The sequence below is a fragment of the Capsicum annuum genome, chromosome 2 (genome assembly GCF_002878395.1).
Source record: "Capsicum annuum cultivar UCD-10X-F1 chromosome 2, UCD10Xv1.1, whole genome shotgun sequence".
Lineage (NCBI taxonomy): Eukaryota > Viridiplantae > Streptophyta > Magnoliopsida > Solanales > Solanaceae > Capsicum > Capsicum annuum.
The window spans coordinates 105393340-105412790 of NC_061112.1; the positions used below are offsets into that span (position 1 = coordinate 105393340).

The 19451-nt window shown below is 32.8% G+C and overlaps 1 protein-coding gene across 1 annotated transcript; it reads left to right on the forward strand.

The window, feature by feature from the left end:
- The first annotated feature begins 1422 nt into the window (after positions 1-1422).
- LOC107858894 (V-type proton ATPase subunit F) lies at positions 1423-8902 on the forward strand. Its single transcript, XM_016703699.2, has 5 exons — positions 1423-1582; positions 1928-1990; positions 3205-3286; positions 6966-7048; positions 8425-8902. The coding sequence occupies exons 2-5, from the start codon at positions 1928-1930 to the stop codon at positions 8587-8589; spliced, it is 393 nt and encodes a 130-aa protein (XP_016559185.1). The 5' UTR covers positions 1423-1582; the 3' UTR covers positions 8590-8902.
- Positions 8903-19451: the final 10549 nt, after the last annotated feature.

Consider the following 19451-nt stretch of genomic DNA (forward strand, 5'->3'; position numbering starts at 1 on the left):
TTTATGAAAGAGTAAAAGTTTATTTACAATTCTTCAACAATGAATTTCTATTTTTAAGCTAATGAAAAATCTTTAAATAATCACCAACTATTACAGAATAGATTATTATTATTATTATTATTATTATTATTATTATTATTATTATTATTATAGTTTTTTATCTTTCCCTAATATGTAAATAAATTATATTTAAATGTATTTTATAACATTTAAACTTTATAAGATATAAGTTTGAAATAGTATATATCTATTAGAATTCTTTAATTATTAGTTTCTATTTTTAAGATAATGAAAATCTTTTTTGTAAAAGGATAATTTATTCAAATTCAAATACTTAATTTTTCAATTCAAAATTTTTATTACAGTATTTTTAACTTTGTCTTAAAATATTTTTTAATATTTTCTTAAAAATTGTCACGTGACTATTTAATAGCTTGACACGTGACATCTTCTCTTGCTTGTATTTTGCTTTTATATATATAGAGATTAGAGATTTTGATCTCGTAATATAAAAAAATTCATGATAAAGAGTGATACTCTCAAAGGACTTTATATGACGTAAATTTAAATTAATTAGCTCCAAAATAAATATTGAATGAAAAAAACAAAACAAGAAACCACATACTAAAGAGTAAGAGAAAATTCTAGGGGAAAGGACAAAAACGACACTTCAAATTAAAGTATCTCCACAAAAATGGTCATGAAATTTAAATTCCACTTTTCTATCCATTTTAATTTGCTAATTTGTTCTATACCATTTCTACACACCTTTTATACATATCTTATACATATAAATATTTCATACAAAAATTATACAATTTTGATGCACAATTTATACAATAATTGTACATATTTTTTTTACACATTTTATACAATAATTACATAATTTATATATATATTTTATACATATACATATTTGATACATATATCTTCTATAGATACAAATTCTATAACAATTATATTATTTTCTATAATTATATTTAATTATTATTTCTAAACAATAAAAAAATATGCAAAATATTTTTTCAGTTAAAACATTTATAGCAAAAAAAAAATTGAAATATTTTTAAAAGGACTAAATGGTCTAAGTTAAAAACTGTATCGATATTGTATATACACTGTATGAGTATTGCATATGGGTTGTATCTGAACTACGTGGGCCAAAATGACCCAAATTAGGAAATGACTATAAAGTGGAAATTGTACACCCGGTTGATAACTTTTTGGAAAGATATCATACTTGGGCTATTTGTTTTCAAAAGTGTTCCTTTTCTCAAAATTCTATTGAGAGCGCTACTCCCTTACTAGGCCTTGCAACGTGCGATCCGAATTAATTGAGACTCTAATGTGGGTGGGAAACAAACAAACAAACAAAAAAAAGAGTAAGAGGTGGGCAGTTGTGAGTAATTTGAAACTTAAGGGGGTTAAAGTCTACATTCAGCTCTTTCCAATTTCAACTTCTTGTTTTCCAGTAATCACACATCAGCGAACAGCAAATACACAGCATTAGCCTTTTCCCTTATTCCTTGTTCGATTCGTTTCTAGCGAGCAATTGGATCCCTCCAAAGCTAAAAACTTCAAAGTAATCTTCACAAAACACTGCAATCACTACTCTTAAGGATTCTTCTTCGATTCAATTCTTTTATTTCAAAGTATTTCGATCTGATTTATCTTAAATTATTCCATATCATTAACAACTTGTAAAAATTAGGTAAATCCTTAGTGGGTTTTCATCATAATATGAAATTAGTGATGGGTTTTAAAAATTTCAAGGTTTGGTGGTGATTTTGTTAATAGTTTGGGATTTGATTTGATATCTGAATTTGTAAATGTGTTCAAGATTTGTGCTTTCTGAATCATGGCTGTTTGTGATTTTAATATTTGATTAAATCTGTTGCTTGTTTTACTGAATCATTTGTGGTTGCAGATGGCTAACCGAGCACCTGTCAGAACTAACAACTCAGCTCTCATTGCTATGATCGCTGATGAGGTGAAATCCTCACCATAATTTTTATTTGGGTATTTCTATGTATGCTTAGAAATTTGTGGACTATGCTCTATTTGCATGCTTAGAAATTGGTGGACTATGCTCTATTTGCATTGTTATCAGATAATCAGTAATCGGCTTGAACCATGTTTTTCTTTGTTTTCACTATACCAATAGAGTATATGTACTTTGGTGCTGGAATCATTCATTTGTATGGATTTGCAAAGGAAACAAGTTTTGGGGGATCTAAGTCGAATGACTCATATAGTCAAGCAACCTATTCTAGCATGAGAGTTACTCGCTAAGCTATATAAGATGAGAAGTGAAAAACTGATGGACAAACAAACAATGAGTGCAATGATTGAAAGATGCTGAAAGCCAATTTAGACCAGTGTTATCAAAAGCAAAAAGCCTGAATAAAGCGCAAAGGGAGAAAACACACACACACACATATATATGCTCCACGACTAATAATTATAAGCATGAATGACAAATATATGGAAAGAGTTGACTACAAAAACTTAATCAAACAATGGATGAGATGGATAATTGATATCCAGTTTCCACAGAGTTGTGGTTGCACATATGCTGCACAACATATGCATGATTAAGTCCCAACTAAACCAGTGCTCCATCAGTCGCATCAACTGTCAAGTCACGTCAGATGTAATAACTCATCCAAACCATATTCTAATTAGTCCGTGCTAGACAACTAAGGTCATAAAAGATATGATGGATAAGATATATTATATTTTAGATGTTCAGAGATGACTGATGATCCCAAAGCATTTTGTGAAAGACACAATAGACAAACAGTAACCAACAGCTCATTCGCAATGATAAGCTATGGATGTTTCTATTTCAGGAAGTGAGATGCCATGATTTATTTAGTCTAAATCAGTGTTGTCAAAGGCGTGTTTAAGCGCTGAAGCGGGCTCAAAACGTGTTGAGTGCTTCGTGTCGTTTAATGTGTGCTTGAGTGTCGTCATCATGTTTCTAAGGCATACTTTCCCTTGCCAATGGAGCCTCTACAATTGATATTTCACTTTATCATAATTTTTTTTTTTTTTGAATTAGCAGACAATTATATCCAGTGCACTTTGAATTACTACACACTTGCTGTGATGAAACTTTTATGATGAATAGCTTGTTAGTCTACGTATGTGTGATAGATGATACCTCATACTGTTGCTGATGGAATTAACTTGTTAATATAGGACACAATTACTGGATTTTTACTGGCTGGAGTTGGCAATGTCGATTTGAGGAGGAAAACAAATTACCTTATTGTGGATTCAAGTAAGTTTCAATTTTGGAATTACCAGTTCTCCAGTAGTTTTGAGAATCTTTCATTTACTTTGTGCTGTAGCTTCTTCTCTAAACCAAAATAGCATATATCTTGCTATTAGTAACTTGATTGATACCAATATGCTTGTTTAATGAAAAAAGTATTTCGAGCTCTAGAGTGTAACTTTTGGTTTCTTCCCATGGGCATGGTTGCACATTCTCTTCCAACCCTAGGTTTAGTTTCTCTTACCTATGTGGGAAAAGGAGCTGGGGATCCGGAGGGGGGAATTTAAATGATAGTTTTTGCTTCTACATATCGGAAACAACCTCTCTACCTTCACAAGGTAGGGGTAAGTCTGCGTACACACCACCCTCCCCAGACCCCACTTGTGGAATTACTGGAGAGGGTGATGAAGGCATTTTCTTTAATCACATAGTAATGTGAAGTGCTCAAGCTAAAACAGGAGTTTCTGATATCAGTGTCCAATATAAAGGACTGGGATAGCGGGTACTGTAATATCCTGTGCCCTCCGAGGTAGAAACAAGAGAATACTTCAATGGATAAGGACCGATATCGCATATCCTTTGGAATATTTTTACAGGACTAAGTAAACCTGACAGCCAATAACAAAACGTTCATTGTCGGGTATTTCCTTGGAAATGTCAGCCACTGACAATGTTAAATTCAGAAGTTATGGGGTTACCATTATAGAAGTTTTGGGGTTACCATTTTGTCTCTGTTCCAACTTCCAATTATCAGATATCAGAAGTTATTGCTGTATGGTTATGTTCAGTTCAGAGTGTCATTTCACCATTTGCTCTTCCTTTTTTCATGATAAGTTGTGCCCGTATGGTTATGGAGAGGAAATATTGTTCCTTTTTTAAAAATAAAATAAAATTGTAGATAGCCTTATTTGAATGTCTCAAGAAAATTCTCTTTTTGAGATGTGCACCTGGAGAAAATAAAAATATTTCTACTTATCTATTCTTGTCATCTGTGAATAGTAACATTTTTTATTAATGTAGTTCTATTTCATAATATCACATTTTCATATTTGGGAAATTGTTAATCCTATTATCCCCATTTTACTTTTAAGTTTTAATGACAACTTGTTGGAACCAACTTCATAGTTATTTATTTTTTTGAGAAGGTAACCTTTGAGGACCAACTTCATACTAAAGTTCACCTTTTCACGAGGAGAGAGAAATATAAAAGGACATGTGAAACTCTTACCGCACTTATCTAATTGTTGGTGATAACAACAATTTTTGCACTTCGTATGATATTTAGCTCATGTATTAAAAAATTGATTTGTTTCTTAAACTTTGTGTCCCGTAAAACACCCGCCAAATGACACCCAAGAGTGTGGCCTAGTGGTCAATAAAGTGAGATGAGCACCATGAAGTAATAACGTGGGTTGAGCACCATGAAGTATCTAGTTTAAATCTCAGTAGAGACATAAATCTCATTAGAAACGAAACACTAGGTGATTTCTTTCCATCTATTTTAGCTTGGTAGGTAGAGTTACCTGGTATCTGTTGTTGGTGAGAGGTGGTGTACTGGCAAGTATCCCTTGGAATTAGTCGAGGTGTGTACAAGCTGGTCCGGACACTGCAATGATTGAAAAAAAAAACCACCCGCTAAATAAATTGGAATGGAGAAAGCATAATGTAGTTCTGGCATGCTGCATCATTGCAGGGCGCAGACCAGGGTATTTGAAGACACAATACGAAATGCACTTTTGTGAAATAATCGATAGAAGAAAGCAGTGCATATTAAGGGATGTTCTTTTATATACATACATATACATATACACACACACGATATCGAAGTTCCGTGCTAGCATGGGCCCAATATATGTTATTTCTTAGTCTCAATTTCTGTGATACAAATAAAATTTTGATAATTAATTATATTTTAAATATTTTTTTAGATATTTTAAGTTGTTAGTTATTGTAATTTATAATAGGTTTTTGACATTGTAATTTACTATTTTAAGTTGTTAGCCATTATAATTTATAATGCTCTCCTTGTCCAAACTTTTATAGCATTGATAGTCTATTATATTTTAAACAATTTAATTTTTTTAATTATTGAAATTTATAATGCTTTTTCTATTTCAATTTAAGTGACATTTGATATAATTTCGAGAGTCAATCAAATATCACGATTGAAGTCGCGAAGCAGAAATGTCTTAAATGATTCATAATAATTTATTAGAAGTGATACAATAAAATTACTATAAAAAATAGTTGTGAAAAAAATTTAAGCGGGCCTCATATAAGATGTCGAGTTAATTTAAAACATCAGTAGTTAATTTATCAAATTTTTTGTTTATTTTATTTTTTATTAAATATTATTTTTTTAATATGTAGATGACTCATAATAATTAATTAGGGATGAAACAGTAAAATTACGGTTGAAACAGCTGAAGCAGACATGTCATAAATGTCAATTTTACTTTTTTATTAAATATTATTAATTTTTTAATACGTAAATGACATATAATAATTAATTAGGAAATAACTTTTTAGAAGTGATATAACAAAATTAATATAAAAAATAGTTGTGAAAAAAATTTAGACGGGTCTTATATAAGATGTCAAGTTAATTTAAAACATCAATAGTTTGTTTATCATTTTTTTTATTTTTTTTTATCTTTTTTATTAAATATTATTAATTTTTTAATACTTAAATGACATATAATAATTAATACTTAGGAAGCAGGCATGACGACTGTCACCTGCTTCCCTTCAGGCTTCTATATATATATATATATACTTACTTCTCTCTCTCTCTCTCTCTCTATATATATATATATATATATATATATAAGATAATTGATTCATAGAGGGCATCAAGAAGATGCAAAATTTACAAATCATAGAAAAGTAAAAGACATTGTTAGCTCTATTACAAATGGCTAATCTAAAGTTAGGGAGCTAACACAGTCCAAAAATACTTCAGGGTAATTGACAGGGGAAGAATTGCTCTAGTTACAGAGACTTGTAAAAACTCTAGCCTTCAGAATGTTGCTTGGGGTAGAGATGCCTTCAAATCATCTATTGTTTCTTTATGTCCAGATACACCAAAAAAATGCAAGCAAGGTTCATCTTCCATACTTTCCTGATGGGTTTTCCAACCTTCCGTGAGCTCCAACTAACCAGGGCATCTTAAATGCTTTCTGTCATAACCCATTTGAGACCAAAAACTGAGATAACGTGTTCCATATGCCTGTGACTGCTGTGTGGCTACTGTACAATGAATAAGAATATTTTTTCTTGGTCTCTAGGGCCTAATGGTTGATGAAACATTGGGTGAGGGAGGCTTCATGAAGGGCTAGCCAACTAAAAGAAATCACCTTAGTTGGTAACTTGGTTTTCCAGATTAACTTTCATAGATGATTAACTAGCATTTCAAAGGCACATGTAACATGCTTTTATTTTGCTAACTCCCTCATCTAGACTAATATAGGAGACTACTAATAGAGCCAATCTACGTGCTTAGATATATAACCAAACAGATTGACGTTTTTTATTGCTAATGAATTAAAAAATACTTCTAATTTAATTGCTGAGTGAAGAATGATATATAGGGCGTTGGTGTTTCCTGTGAGTGGTAAGAGATTTTCATCTTCATCTCAAAATTCCAGAATATGGGAAGAAAGTAATATAGATTCCCTATGTTCAGAGACAACGGTGAAGCAGATTGAAGATGCTTTTAAGGATTTCACCACAAGAGAGGACATTGCAATAGTGTTAATCAGCCAATATGTAAGTTTTCTACTCTGTTCTCACAGTTACCAATTTCACAAAAAAATAAAAAATAAAAAAATTTACATGTCCATACTCCATATTATGTAGTCAAGAAAATTATCTGTATTTGGTGGGTTGCGCTACATGTAGCTCTGCTCAAGTGCCACAATAAAGTATGTTTTGTTTCAGCTGCTAATTACGTCGTATATAGTATTTAACTGTTTACTGATCTAGATATTTCGTTGTTTGAATTTTGGAACTAACTATTATCTGGCCAAACTTCAATTGCTCTCAAGCCATCAGAAACCTGCTAGAGTAAAAAAAGTAATGTGATCTGTATTTCCTGTTGGAAGTTAAGATTACAGTGGCTATTGCATCAATCATCTTGTATTTCCTCTTCCAAAAAAAGGAACTCCGTGGGACTTGTAAAAGCAAACATAAATATAATTGACCATAGCCATATAAAGCCTGCTTGTTGAATCTCTATCACCCATTAGGTGAAAGTGTATTTGGTTGGGATAAAGGCATGAGGACAGGACACCAAAGAGGTAGTCTAAAGGTCATTTTCCTTGTTTTGTTATGAAGCACAAGTGACAAGGTATGATAAGCATGTCAGTTTTTTAGCCATTCTGGAACTCGTCAAAATGAGGAGATAACTGTTCATGCACTCTTCCAAACAACATAAAGAAATGATAAGTGCTTCAACAAGTAAAGAGAATCTCTCAGTCACTCAAAGCAGAGGTTTGGAGCTTTCTTGTTAGGTACTCAACATCTGTCTTTGTCGAACTAGTCATTTGTAGACATGGAACACACCGAGGCTGTGCAATGGAATACTCCTTTGGTAGTTTTAGTATATAAAGGGAAAGGTCACTAGTTTGCTAAGAATAAGAAAAGCAGTCGATTCCCTCCCTCTCCCTGTCGAATCAAACTTAGCTGACCCTGGTTTAGTAACTACATGAGCTTTACACTTCACCGTTTACCGTTTCGTATCTGTCCTTAGAAGTATTATTGTTTGTAGATACATTAAAGAATGTGGCTTGTGGTCAAAATGTATCTTTTACTTTTTGTTGTACTCCAGTTCAATTTCAGTCTACTAAGTAAATCCAACTTTGTGTAATATAGAACCTTGTGGAAATAGCCTTTGGCAGAAATGCGAAGGTAAAGGATGCGTACAATAGACCCTTGTGGTTCGGCCCTTTCCCGGACCCTGTGTATAGCCGGAGCTTTAGGGCACCGAGCTCTACTGCAAGAACTTTAAATTATTAGGCTGTATTTATATCTGTGGGGAACTAGTGGTCTCCATTTTCTTTACTTGTAGACTCACCGAAAATGAAGGGTCCAAAGTAGAGTTAATTGGCATTTACAATTTATTCCTCCTTGTTTATCTTTTTCAGGTGGCCAACATGGTAAGATTTTTGGTTGATAGTTACAATAAACCAATTCCGGCCATTTTGGAGATTCCTTCAAAGGACCATCCATATGATCCTGCCCATGATTCTGTTCTATCACGAGTGAAGTATCTCTTCTCTACTGAATCAGTGGCCTCCGATAGGCGTTAATGTTGAAGTAATGTTTCTATATGCCCCAATGTTTCATAATATCTTGATATTTGTATTATGTCGCCACTCTATCAAGAGGTATTCATTTTGTAATCTTTTTTAGATATTTAAGCGATTTTTGTTGTTCTCGAGTGTTGATCAAGAAGTTGTATAAGTTAAAAGTGCGACTGTGAGTGAACAACTTGTTGCAAATAAGTCAGTTGCCGTTGGCTTCTGTTCTTTGGGAGGTTCAATTGATATTATGGATGATTGTTCTTGAAGAGGAATCGAGTAGAATATGGGGAATGCATCAATTTTCTGCTTTTTGATCTCACAGTGATTGTGCAAATTTCTTGCTAGCTAAAGAATGTACTCTTGTTTTTGGTTGAGTCAACTACTCACTTCTGTAAGTGACAACTTGTTACTTTGTGCTAAAAAGTGACAAACGCCTCCCCCCGCCCCCCCGCTTCCTCACCTACAGTCACACATAAAAAGAAGTTAAAAAGCAAGAATATTTACTACAGCGAGGCGCATCTTGTGCAGGGTGTGGTCTAATGATCAATGAAATGTTGAGAATCATAAGGTCTTAAGTCCAAATTTTTATAGAGGTAAAAACACTAGCTGATTTCTTTTCATGTTTTACCTTCGGTGGACAGAGTAATCTCTAATCTGATACGTATTTTTAAGAGATGGCATGTATTCGATGAAATTATCGAGTTTTCTTTTTTGGTACCAATCTTTATTTACTACAAGCTGATTCAGTCACCACCATGGTGGTTGGAAAAAAATGAGATGCATCCTGTAGATTCAGATGCACTTGAGCAAAACAATTGATTCTCTTCTTACACGGAATTAAAAGTTATTTTGGACTCACATTGGCTCCTGAACTAACAAATTAGCTTCATTCTGACCCTTCTGTTAATTAAAAGTTGGTATTTATGTTATTTATACAAAACAAAATACACCTAAAGTTTTTGGGACATAAAATCGTTTTGTGGATTTAATTGAGCTGCTTGTTTTTGACTAAAGTTATGTATAGATATTTAAGAACTTAAGATGTGTACACAAATAAAATAACTCTAAAGAGAAACAAAACAAGACATGGGCACGACTCATGAGTCTATGACTAATTAAAAACTCAGAAATCACATTAAATCAAGATATGATACTGATATCACAATTTGATGATGACGTCAAATAGGATAAATTTAATATATACATGAATAACATTTTCTTTTAACTCGGTACTTACAAATCCAAGAAGAGAAAAAACACTATTGAAAATGGGAAGAAAAATTGAGTTGTTGATCCTCAACAAAATCTTTCCCATTCTTTTCTTCTTCCAAAAGAGTTAAAATGGAGAAAAAAAAAAAAAAAAAAAAAAAGACTATTAAAAATGGGAAGAAAAATTGAGTTGTTGATCCTCAAAATCTTTCCCACTCTTTTCTTCTTGCAAAAAAGTTAAAATGAAAAAAAGAATAAACCATGCACTAAATTAAAAGATAGCCATCTTGATCCCAAATGTTTTCAGTAGAATCAGTAATTAACTGATCATCTCCAGTAAAATCACATAGACACAGATTCTCCAATTCAAAATCATCTAAGCTCAAAATATCCATCCTTGGACTACTACTAGAATTCGTGGTTGAAGTTGAACCAAATATTCCATTTTGATCAGTTGATAACATACCCTTTTGTTCTTCAATAATATTTGCCACCTTATTCTCCTTGCTACTCTTAGGATTGCAGTTATAACAGTCATATCCAAATGAAGACACATGAGTAGTTGAATCATCTGCATCATAATCATCGTTCTCCTCCAGTCCAAAATTTAAATTTATTGGACCTTTATGAGCTCCTAAGAAAGTATTAGCAGTGTGACATCCTGTAAATTGTTGCACTAGAGCTCGAAAATTCGAGGCATCTGCATTGAGGTGTGTGGTTGGAGTTTTCTTTGATGCTCGAGATCTTCTTCTAATTGGCTTCTTTATGCTACCATTTTTAGGACTTAGCTCATGACTACACAAAGAGTTTGTAGGACTTAAGGTTGTTGTTGTTGTTGTAGTAGTAGTGTCACAGTTTAAGGTTGTTCTTGTCATTTGGTTGGAGCTTTGCATGGTTTTTTATTGTGAGCTGTGACCATTCAAGTGGTATATTAGCTCCTTCTGTTTGTTGTGAAGAAATGGGAGAAGCCTAAGCAAGATAGTATATATAGTGGGGCTTTTGGTTAAAGGTAGGATAAATAATTAAACCTGGATGTTGACTATTATTTTTAATTTTTTTTTGGTTTTCTTGGGGGTGGGATTAAGTAAGACCAAAGATATTGATGAAGGTATGTTTCGTGGAAAGAACATGGATAGATTATGATATATGTGAATACGTCATTCATCTACTTTTCTTATGAGTATTATTTTAGAGCACTTATATAACAGAGAGAATGATGATAATTATTTCAAAGAATAGATGAAAATTTTATGTGGAACTTTGTTGTGTGTGTGTGTGTGTTTTTTTTTGAGTATTGTTGGGTGTTGAAGTGGTGGAGGGGTAAGGGAAGTAACGACGGTCCGGTCTTCCCATGATGTTTTTAGTAGCCGTTTGGCCATTGACATTTTTTCACCTTTTTCCGAAAAATTATTTCATTTTAGTGAAAAAAAAATTAAAATCACAGTGTTTGACCATGAAAATTCTAAATATAATGGAAAAGTAAAAACAAAAAAAAAACTTATTTTCATTTTTTTCACTCCCACTTCTTTCACAAAATTTCAGGAACAACTTTAATTTATATTTACGGTCAAACACAACTCCAACTCCAACTCCAATTCCAATTCCAACTCTATTTTTAACTCCAGAAAATTATGTTTTCATAGCCAAACGGGGCCAAGAGTTGAGAGAATCAATTGTTACTGTGCTGATTGATTTAAAACATGATACATTCGTGGTTGAAAAAGACGAGATGCATAATTTTGCAAAGTTCAAAAAGAAAATTTGAATCATTTTGTATAGTTTCAGTTCAAATTTGACCCTATTCACTTATAAAACAAGCTCATATATTGTGCAACTTTCGTTGTTGGTGAATAAGAACATAATTGAACAAAGTTAGTAATATTAACTCATTTGACTCGAACTATTAATAGAGGGTAATTTTGAACCATTTCATAGAATTTAACTAAATTTGAACTTCTTCTCTACTTATAAATTAAATTTAAAACACGTATTGTTGAACTAAGTACAATTTCAAAAGCCCACAAAATACATGTCTTGTATTTACTTGTTTAGAACTAATTAACCATCCTTAATTATCTCCGCGTTGTAATGAAAGGTGCATGTGCTACTTGAAGATTGCGATAGACTTACTAATAATTTGTCTAACATTAATTTTTATTTAGTGAAAATGATTAACAAGTACTCATAGCATATATTATATGATTTTGTTATCTAATGGTTGACCATTTACATTGACACGCAACCCATTCATTTGATAGTAAACGATAGGCTGAACAAAGCAAATCGAAAATCAAACCAAATCGTAAATTGAATGAAATTGGAAAAAAATTCGATTAATGATTTAGTTTTGAAATAAAAAAATCGATTATAATTGATTTAGTTTGGTTTAAACTAAAAAGAGTCAAATCAATCCGAACCAATCCGATATTACATTTCTTTAATTTTAAAAATATATAATACATAAAAATATTTACTGTAATGTGATTTATAAATATTTCTTAACTTTTTTATTATTTTTATCTTTCAACTTATTATTTTAAGTTTGAACTTAGAATTGTAAATGATCCAATCAGTTTTATAGCGCACAGATATTAGTAACTCAAGTAAAGTCCAAATCAATAATAATAATAACAATAATATTCAATTAAAACAAAATGAATGATAATAATATTAGATATCTATTCTTTAGTTTTGCATAAATACATGACCTAAATTTATTTTTCTATTTAATATTTAGTTATGTAATTAATATTTACTAGACCTATTTTAACACGACTTAATATTTTCAAATTATGATTATTTTTATTATAACTTATTAATATGCAATATTTAGTTTATATAATTTTATTATTATTTTTTGTTGAATGTTTTATAATCATAACTCATTTCATATTGTGTTATTTTCTTAAGAAGCACATAAGATAGTTATATTTTGCTAGGACTAAAGAAATAATTTAACCATAAGTTAATTATATGTTTGTATGAACCTTTAACAGTAAAAATCTAAAAACCCGATAAATCGAAAAATTCTAAAAGATCGGGGGTTGAAAAACTTAAATTTTATTGATTTGATTTGATTTATAGATTTAAAAATCTGACCCAAATAATTTATTTAATTTAGTAGATCGTAAGATATAAATTAGCTAGATATAATCGCATGATTGGAGTCGGTATCTTAAATAACAATGCAGTAAAATAAGCATCAAAAGTTATTGTCTAATGGTTAATTAATGAAGTGAATTGAGAATAATGAGGTCTTATATTTAAATTTTAGCAAAATTAAAATATTAGGTATTTTTTTTTAATATATAAACAGATATACGACGGATTAGGGAAGTCTAGAAGTAACTGTTGAAAATGTCACATGACTAGAAAATTATGAGTTCAAGTCATGGAAATAATCCCTTGAAAAAATATAAGATAAGGTTGCGTACAATAAACCTTTGTTGTTTTACTCTTCCCCAAATTCCGCACTTAAGAAAAGTTTTAGTGCATCAGTGCATAAAACTGCCCTTTTTATTAATCAAGTTATGTGCAAGCTGATTCAAATAATTATTACTAGAAAAATGCAAAATTTTGTTACTGGATATACCCCACCCCCTCTTTTTTGAAATATTAAACATGAAACACGGTTATGACACAAGCAGTACAACTACAAAATACAAATGGAAGACGTATTTACGCAATTAAGAAGAAATGGTCTCTAAGAAATATAAAAAGGGATGTATTTTAGATGCAAACACATGTCAAGTCTTTATATATAAGGTATATGTAAAGTACATTTTGTGCTTATCGATATAGGAGTAATATCTAACAATGAAATAAAAAAATTCAGCAATAATTATACTATTTGTTTTTTAATCAATTATTTCTATCTTGTTTCAACATCAAATTATCTTTTTTGAGTTTACTTTTTTTTTCAAAAAAAATTAATGTTTCTTTCGAGGTAGCTAAGGTACATTGAACGGATATAATTTGGACAACTAATCACCCAATAAATGGAAATTGTATCTTTTAGGACTTAGTGTTTTTTTTTTTGATAGTCAAGATTACATTGGTATATATTAAAATAGTACAGAAAGGTGTCTGGGGGCATTATTACAAATACAACCATTCACTACAAGAAAGTCTTTAGTGGCAACAAAAGTCGCCACTAAATCTCAAAAAGTTGCAACAAAAGACTTTTAGTGGCAACTAGAGGGTCGTTGGTGTTACAGCCGTAACTAAAGGTTACTTGTGGCGACATAAAGGAGTCGCCACCAAAAGAGGCTTTTTGTGACGATTTCCCTCGCCACGAAAGCTTTTCTATATCGCCACAAAAAATACTAGGCAAGGTGTCTACCAAGAGGGTCGCCACAGAATGAAAGAATTCAGCAACGACCCAAAGTCGCCACAAAAAATGACTAGAGGCGACTTCACCTTGCTACAATAGGCAATTCAATATGGAGGAAATACACCTTTAATTAGAGGCAACTTATAGTTGCCACTAATATTAATATTTTTGAAAAAGAAAATTAATATAAATTTGTTGTACAATTATTTCTTAATACAAAATTTAATGTCTTCAGACTCCTAGTCAAAAATTCTCCATCATTTAAAGGACCTTTCCCTGTAAAGAACAAAGTAAAGAGTCATCTCGATAGCTTGAAAGTGAGCAAGAAAAGATTTGATCAGAACAATAGAAGAAATTCATGCTAACTAGCATGCATGTTAACACAAAAGTATTACAAGTTTCTTACTCACAACTACACCGTACACATGTATAGACACACCAAATGTTGCAATAATTCCTCAAACAAAAAATAAATAACAAAGCAGTTTCTTATAAAATATTCACATAAATAACTACTACTATTATTCAAATTTGATAAGTAGACTGATGTCAATTAGATAGATGCATAATAATATTGGCATGTACCACCTATATAAACTGTAATAAATGTCTCTTTATATCGTGTTCTTATCAAATATTTACATAAATAACTGCTACTACTATGCATCTATCTAATTGACACCATTAGGGGTTGACACAATATTCAACCTTGTTTGCCGTTCAAGATTCCAGGAAGCAGATATCGATGATTATCCCAAAAAGATACTGTCAAGCTAAGTTGCTCGAAATCTCCAAAAATATTGTCGAACCCGTGTCGGCTCCTCTGAAAATGCACTACTTTTGAAGGATCCGACACGCACTCCATGATAGTTTTGAAGAGTCTGAGCAACTTAGCTGTCAAGTAGTGTAGTGAACATAACTTAGCATTCTAGCACTGAGACGATATTCAACCTTGTTTGTCGTTCAAGATTCCAGGAAGCAGATATCAATGATTATCGCAAAAAGATACTGTCAAGTAGTGTAGTGAACATAACTTAGCCTTCTTGAACAAACTACTGAAAATAAAATACTTTGATCTAGCTAGAATTTGTTACGAGTTATGTCGTGTATAGCACTTTCATAAACTGATTTCATGGTATTTTTTGGCGTTATTCAGAAACCATAACTAGAGCGATTAGATAATATTGGAAGTTCAATTTCTGGGGACATGCTAATAAACAACACAAATCTAGAGTAGAAAGATTTTTCCGCTGACGCGATAATTTCAACGATGATGCTGAAGATCACAAAACAGATTTTATATTCATAAAGAACAATAAGATATGAATTCAACTAAAATTTAGGGAGAGAAATAGTTAAACAATCACAGATGTGCTCAATTCGGTAGAGATACAAAGCGAACAAACATATAGTCAGTTGGACTTATGTAAAACAAGCAGTCAACCAATCTTTTTTACCCTACAAAGATAAAAATAATATCTACGTACATCTTACACTCCCAAACATCATTTGTGGAACTACATATCCAATCAGACCCCTCTATAATGTCACCTCATTATAACCACTAAAAAGATTTTAATTTACCTATATAAGTGGAGCGAAAAATAAAATAGAAGTATTAGTGGCGACAAATAAGATGGCCACAGTAGATCTCTCTTTAGCAGCAATTAAATCACCACAAAAGACTTTTAGTAGAGACAACTCATACGTCACCACTAACCCAAATTTTGTTGAAAAAATTACTACATATTTATGGTGACCTACGCATAGTCTCCACTAAATATATCACTATTAGTGGCGACTTTAACGGGTTGCCCCTAAATCTTATACCTTTTATGGCAACCTTTATATGCCGCCACAGAAATCCTAACTTTTGTGACAACTGTTTGTGTCGCCACTGAAAGTTGTCATAAAAAACTATATTTCTTGTAGTGGTTAGAGGTACTAGGTGCATAACTAACTACAGCAAAACACGTAATGTGAAAAAAAACTGAGGAAGTGGGATTGGGTTTGGGTCTATTGACACAAAACTGTTCCTTATTTATGTCTAGTAATTTCATTACAAAGGGAGTTGTGAACCAAAACATTATATCACTTTTCGTGATTGATGCGTCAAAATGTGCCAAACTATCCGCAATCATTTGGACTCCCTGTACATGTGGTAGATAGGTGGATCATGGAGTAACTTCAGGAGGGACATGCAATTGTCAATTATATGTGAGTAGACTGGTAGTGGGCCGAATAGAATATCTATTACTTCTACCAAATCCAGCATAGAGAAAATATTCATGTTGGTATGCAAGCCGGAGCCCTCGAAGTAGCACTAAAAGTTCTTGCATAACTGTGAACATTTCAGTAGTACAACCCACAAAACCTATTAACCAATCACCTAAGTTAGTTCTAAGGACCCCTCCAATGCCTGCTAAATCAGATGTAGAGGGTACTGTGACATCGGTATGGAGGTAGATAGTGTCTGAATCAGTAATGGGTAGACTTGGAGGAGCAGAGTGGTTGCGGGATACAAGAGTCGAGATAGTAGAATTTAAAGCATTATAAAATTCACGGCTAAGCATTAGGATTACATGCAACGATGGTTGAGAGCTGGCATTCTCGAATGTGTTTTTATTTCGAGTTAACTAGAGATGCCAGAGTAAGAAGGGAAAGAAAATTATTTGTAGTAAGGCAGAGACATGGATAGGCTTATGGTGTCAATGAAGTAAATGTCGAAGCCAGGTAGTCAGTACTGAGGGGGTAGAGCCTAGAATAGAGAGAATATGTTGTAGAAGCTGGAGTTGGTGCCAAAGAGGTTTGGCGACGGAATAGTGAAAGAAGATATGGTCGATGGATTCAGGTAATGCGTAGCAAGTAGCGCAGAGGAGGGATTGGATGGCTCCAATGTGATGAAGGTACACAGAGGTTGGTAGGCATTGATGAACTATGAGCCAGAGGAAGGTGCGAGGCTTAGGAGGGAGCTTAAGTTTCCAAATCCAGGTATAGAAGTCCAGGGTTGAGGAAATGTAGGTAAGTGCATGGTAGAAAGATTTGACAATGAATCTACCTGCGGGAGTTAGACCCCAAACAATTTGATCATAGCCCTTTTCGATGTTGGAACCTGTGATATATAATAAGAGTTAATTAAATGCCGAAGCTGGGGAGACAGGTCGAAGGAAAATAACATTTGTCCATTTAGGCAGTCTTTAACGGTTTGCTTTTCATCATTAGGATTAAAAAGTCCTAAAATCATATTTTGGAGGATATTTTAGAGCCGATCCAGGGGTCCATCCAGAATCTGATGTTGGACCGAGTGCAGGTATGCCAGACAAGACCTTACTGAAAAATATTCCACCCAATAAGGATATATTTCCAAGTTGTAGATGACTTTGTTGGTTCTAGGGAACCATAAGGGGAGAGATAGAAAGAGAATAAGGAAGAAGAACAGAGGGAATTCGAATTTTGGAACAGTCGCCAAGAAGTAGTAGCTAGGAGCGAATTGTTTTTTGGGCGAAGACATTGAATACCTAAGCCTCCCCTAGCCTTGACTTGGGTGACTTGGGTGACTTGGGTGACTTGGTCCCAGCTTAAAAGGTGAAGTTTTTGCGTTGTGGGGTAGAGCCCCATAAGAACTGGCATTCACAATGCTCAAGGGTGTTAATGATGCTGGCGGGAATGTTTATGAATTGCATCACGTGATTCGATATTGCATTCAGAGTGGTGCGGATAAAAGTGAGCCGCCCTGACAGGGTCAGTTGGTTGGCTTTCCAAACTGCAAGGCACAATGAACAGACGATGAACAGAGTCCAAAGTTAGTGCCCTCCTAGATGTTGAGGTAATTAAAGAAAAGGTCTTTATCAGATAGTGAGGCTGAAGCGGAGAAAAAGATTCAAGATTTAAGATAATTTATGGACTGGCCGAAAACCGAAGTGAAAGGTTAAGGCGATCACGAATAACTTGGCAACTGAAAGGGGTAATTTTGCTTGCAAGGATAATATCATCTGCGAAAAAGAGGCGAGATAGAGGAGGAGAGCGAGCAACATTTCCATACAGAGGATTAAAAGATAAGGCGACAACGGGTCGCCTTGTCTAATACCTCTAGTAGGGGTAAAGAATTGCAATTTGGAGCCATTTAGGAGAATAGTTATTCTGGTTGTAGTAACGCAAGACATAATGAGCCTGATGAGGCTGTTCGGGAAGCGGAAGAAGCATAATGTATGATGGACAAACCCCCATTCAAGCTTATCAAAAGCTTTATTCAGATCAATTTTAATAAGCATACTGGAGGCTGAAGCATCTGGAGCGAGATTTATGAAAATGGTGAAGAATTTCTCGCACGACTATGGCATTGTTTGAAGCTCGACGATTAGGCAGAAAGGCTGATTGGGATTGGTCGATGAGTTGATTTAAGAGTGGTTTAATACGATTGACAATACATTTTGACACTATTTTATAAATTGTGTTGCACAGGCTGATAGGCCAGAAGTGGGATGGGGATGAAGGACTTTGGCTTTTGGGGTATATACTGAAAATTAAAAGTTATTACACAATCAATATAATAAATAGCTTATTTTAACAAGTTGCTTGTCGTTTTTATTAGTTTATCAATTTAATAAAAATGTTGAAAATTAACTTAAATAATCTCTTGCTCAAAAAATAGCTGAAAAATGTATATTTGCTAGTGATTGTAAATATTTTTGGTCGTCTAAAGGCCAAATGTGTAACTTTTCCTTTCTTCTTCAATTGCGCGTTAAATGAGATTTGCTCCTTCCATTTCTTTTTCTCACACACTTATTTGCTCCTTCCATTTCTTTTTCTCACACACTTATCATGCCTTAAACGATTTATGAACCTAAACCTTAGTTAAAATATGATATCCATGTTTAAAGTCAACGTATTCAAAAGTCTATACCAAATAAGAAAAAAAGATACAAAGATGATTATAAAATATAGTCGTTTGTGTATTCAACAAGAGATGCGAATGTATATATACATATAAGATTCATGTATATCACACTTAGCTTTGAGTTACCTATCTTCTAGTCAAAGAAAACTAAAAAATCGATGGAATTTAATTTAAAAGTGAATAATACAATAAAAGAACTAACTAATTAATGACCATAGAGACGTCTGATAAAATATGTGTGAGACATTATTGTTTGTCATTTTTATGTCAAAGCTTGACCAGACTGTTTATTAATTGCTCCACAATTACACCTCTTATTTCTTTCCTTCCGTTGTTTTTGTTTCTTTAAACGTGTTTATCATTTTTAAGTTACAAATTATTTATCTTCTACCACCTTTTTACTACAGTAATAATTTTTGAAAAATTTTA

Bases quoted from the DNA above. Each gene is read 5' to 3' on its own strand.
- LOC107858894 (XM_016703699.2), top strand. From the start codon at position 1,928: ATGGCTAACCGAGCACCTGTCAGAACTAACAACTCAGCTCTCATTGCT. The intron at 3,287-6,965 runs GTAAGTTTCAAT...CCCTATGTTCAG, and splicing joins TTACCTTATTGTGGATTCAA to AGACAACGGTGAAGCAGATT. The intron at 7,049-8,424 runs GTAAGTTTTCTA...TATCTTTTTCAG, and splicing joins TAGTGTTAATCAGCCAATAT to GTGGCCAACATGGTAAGATT.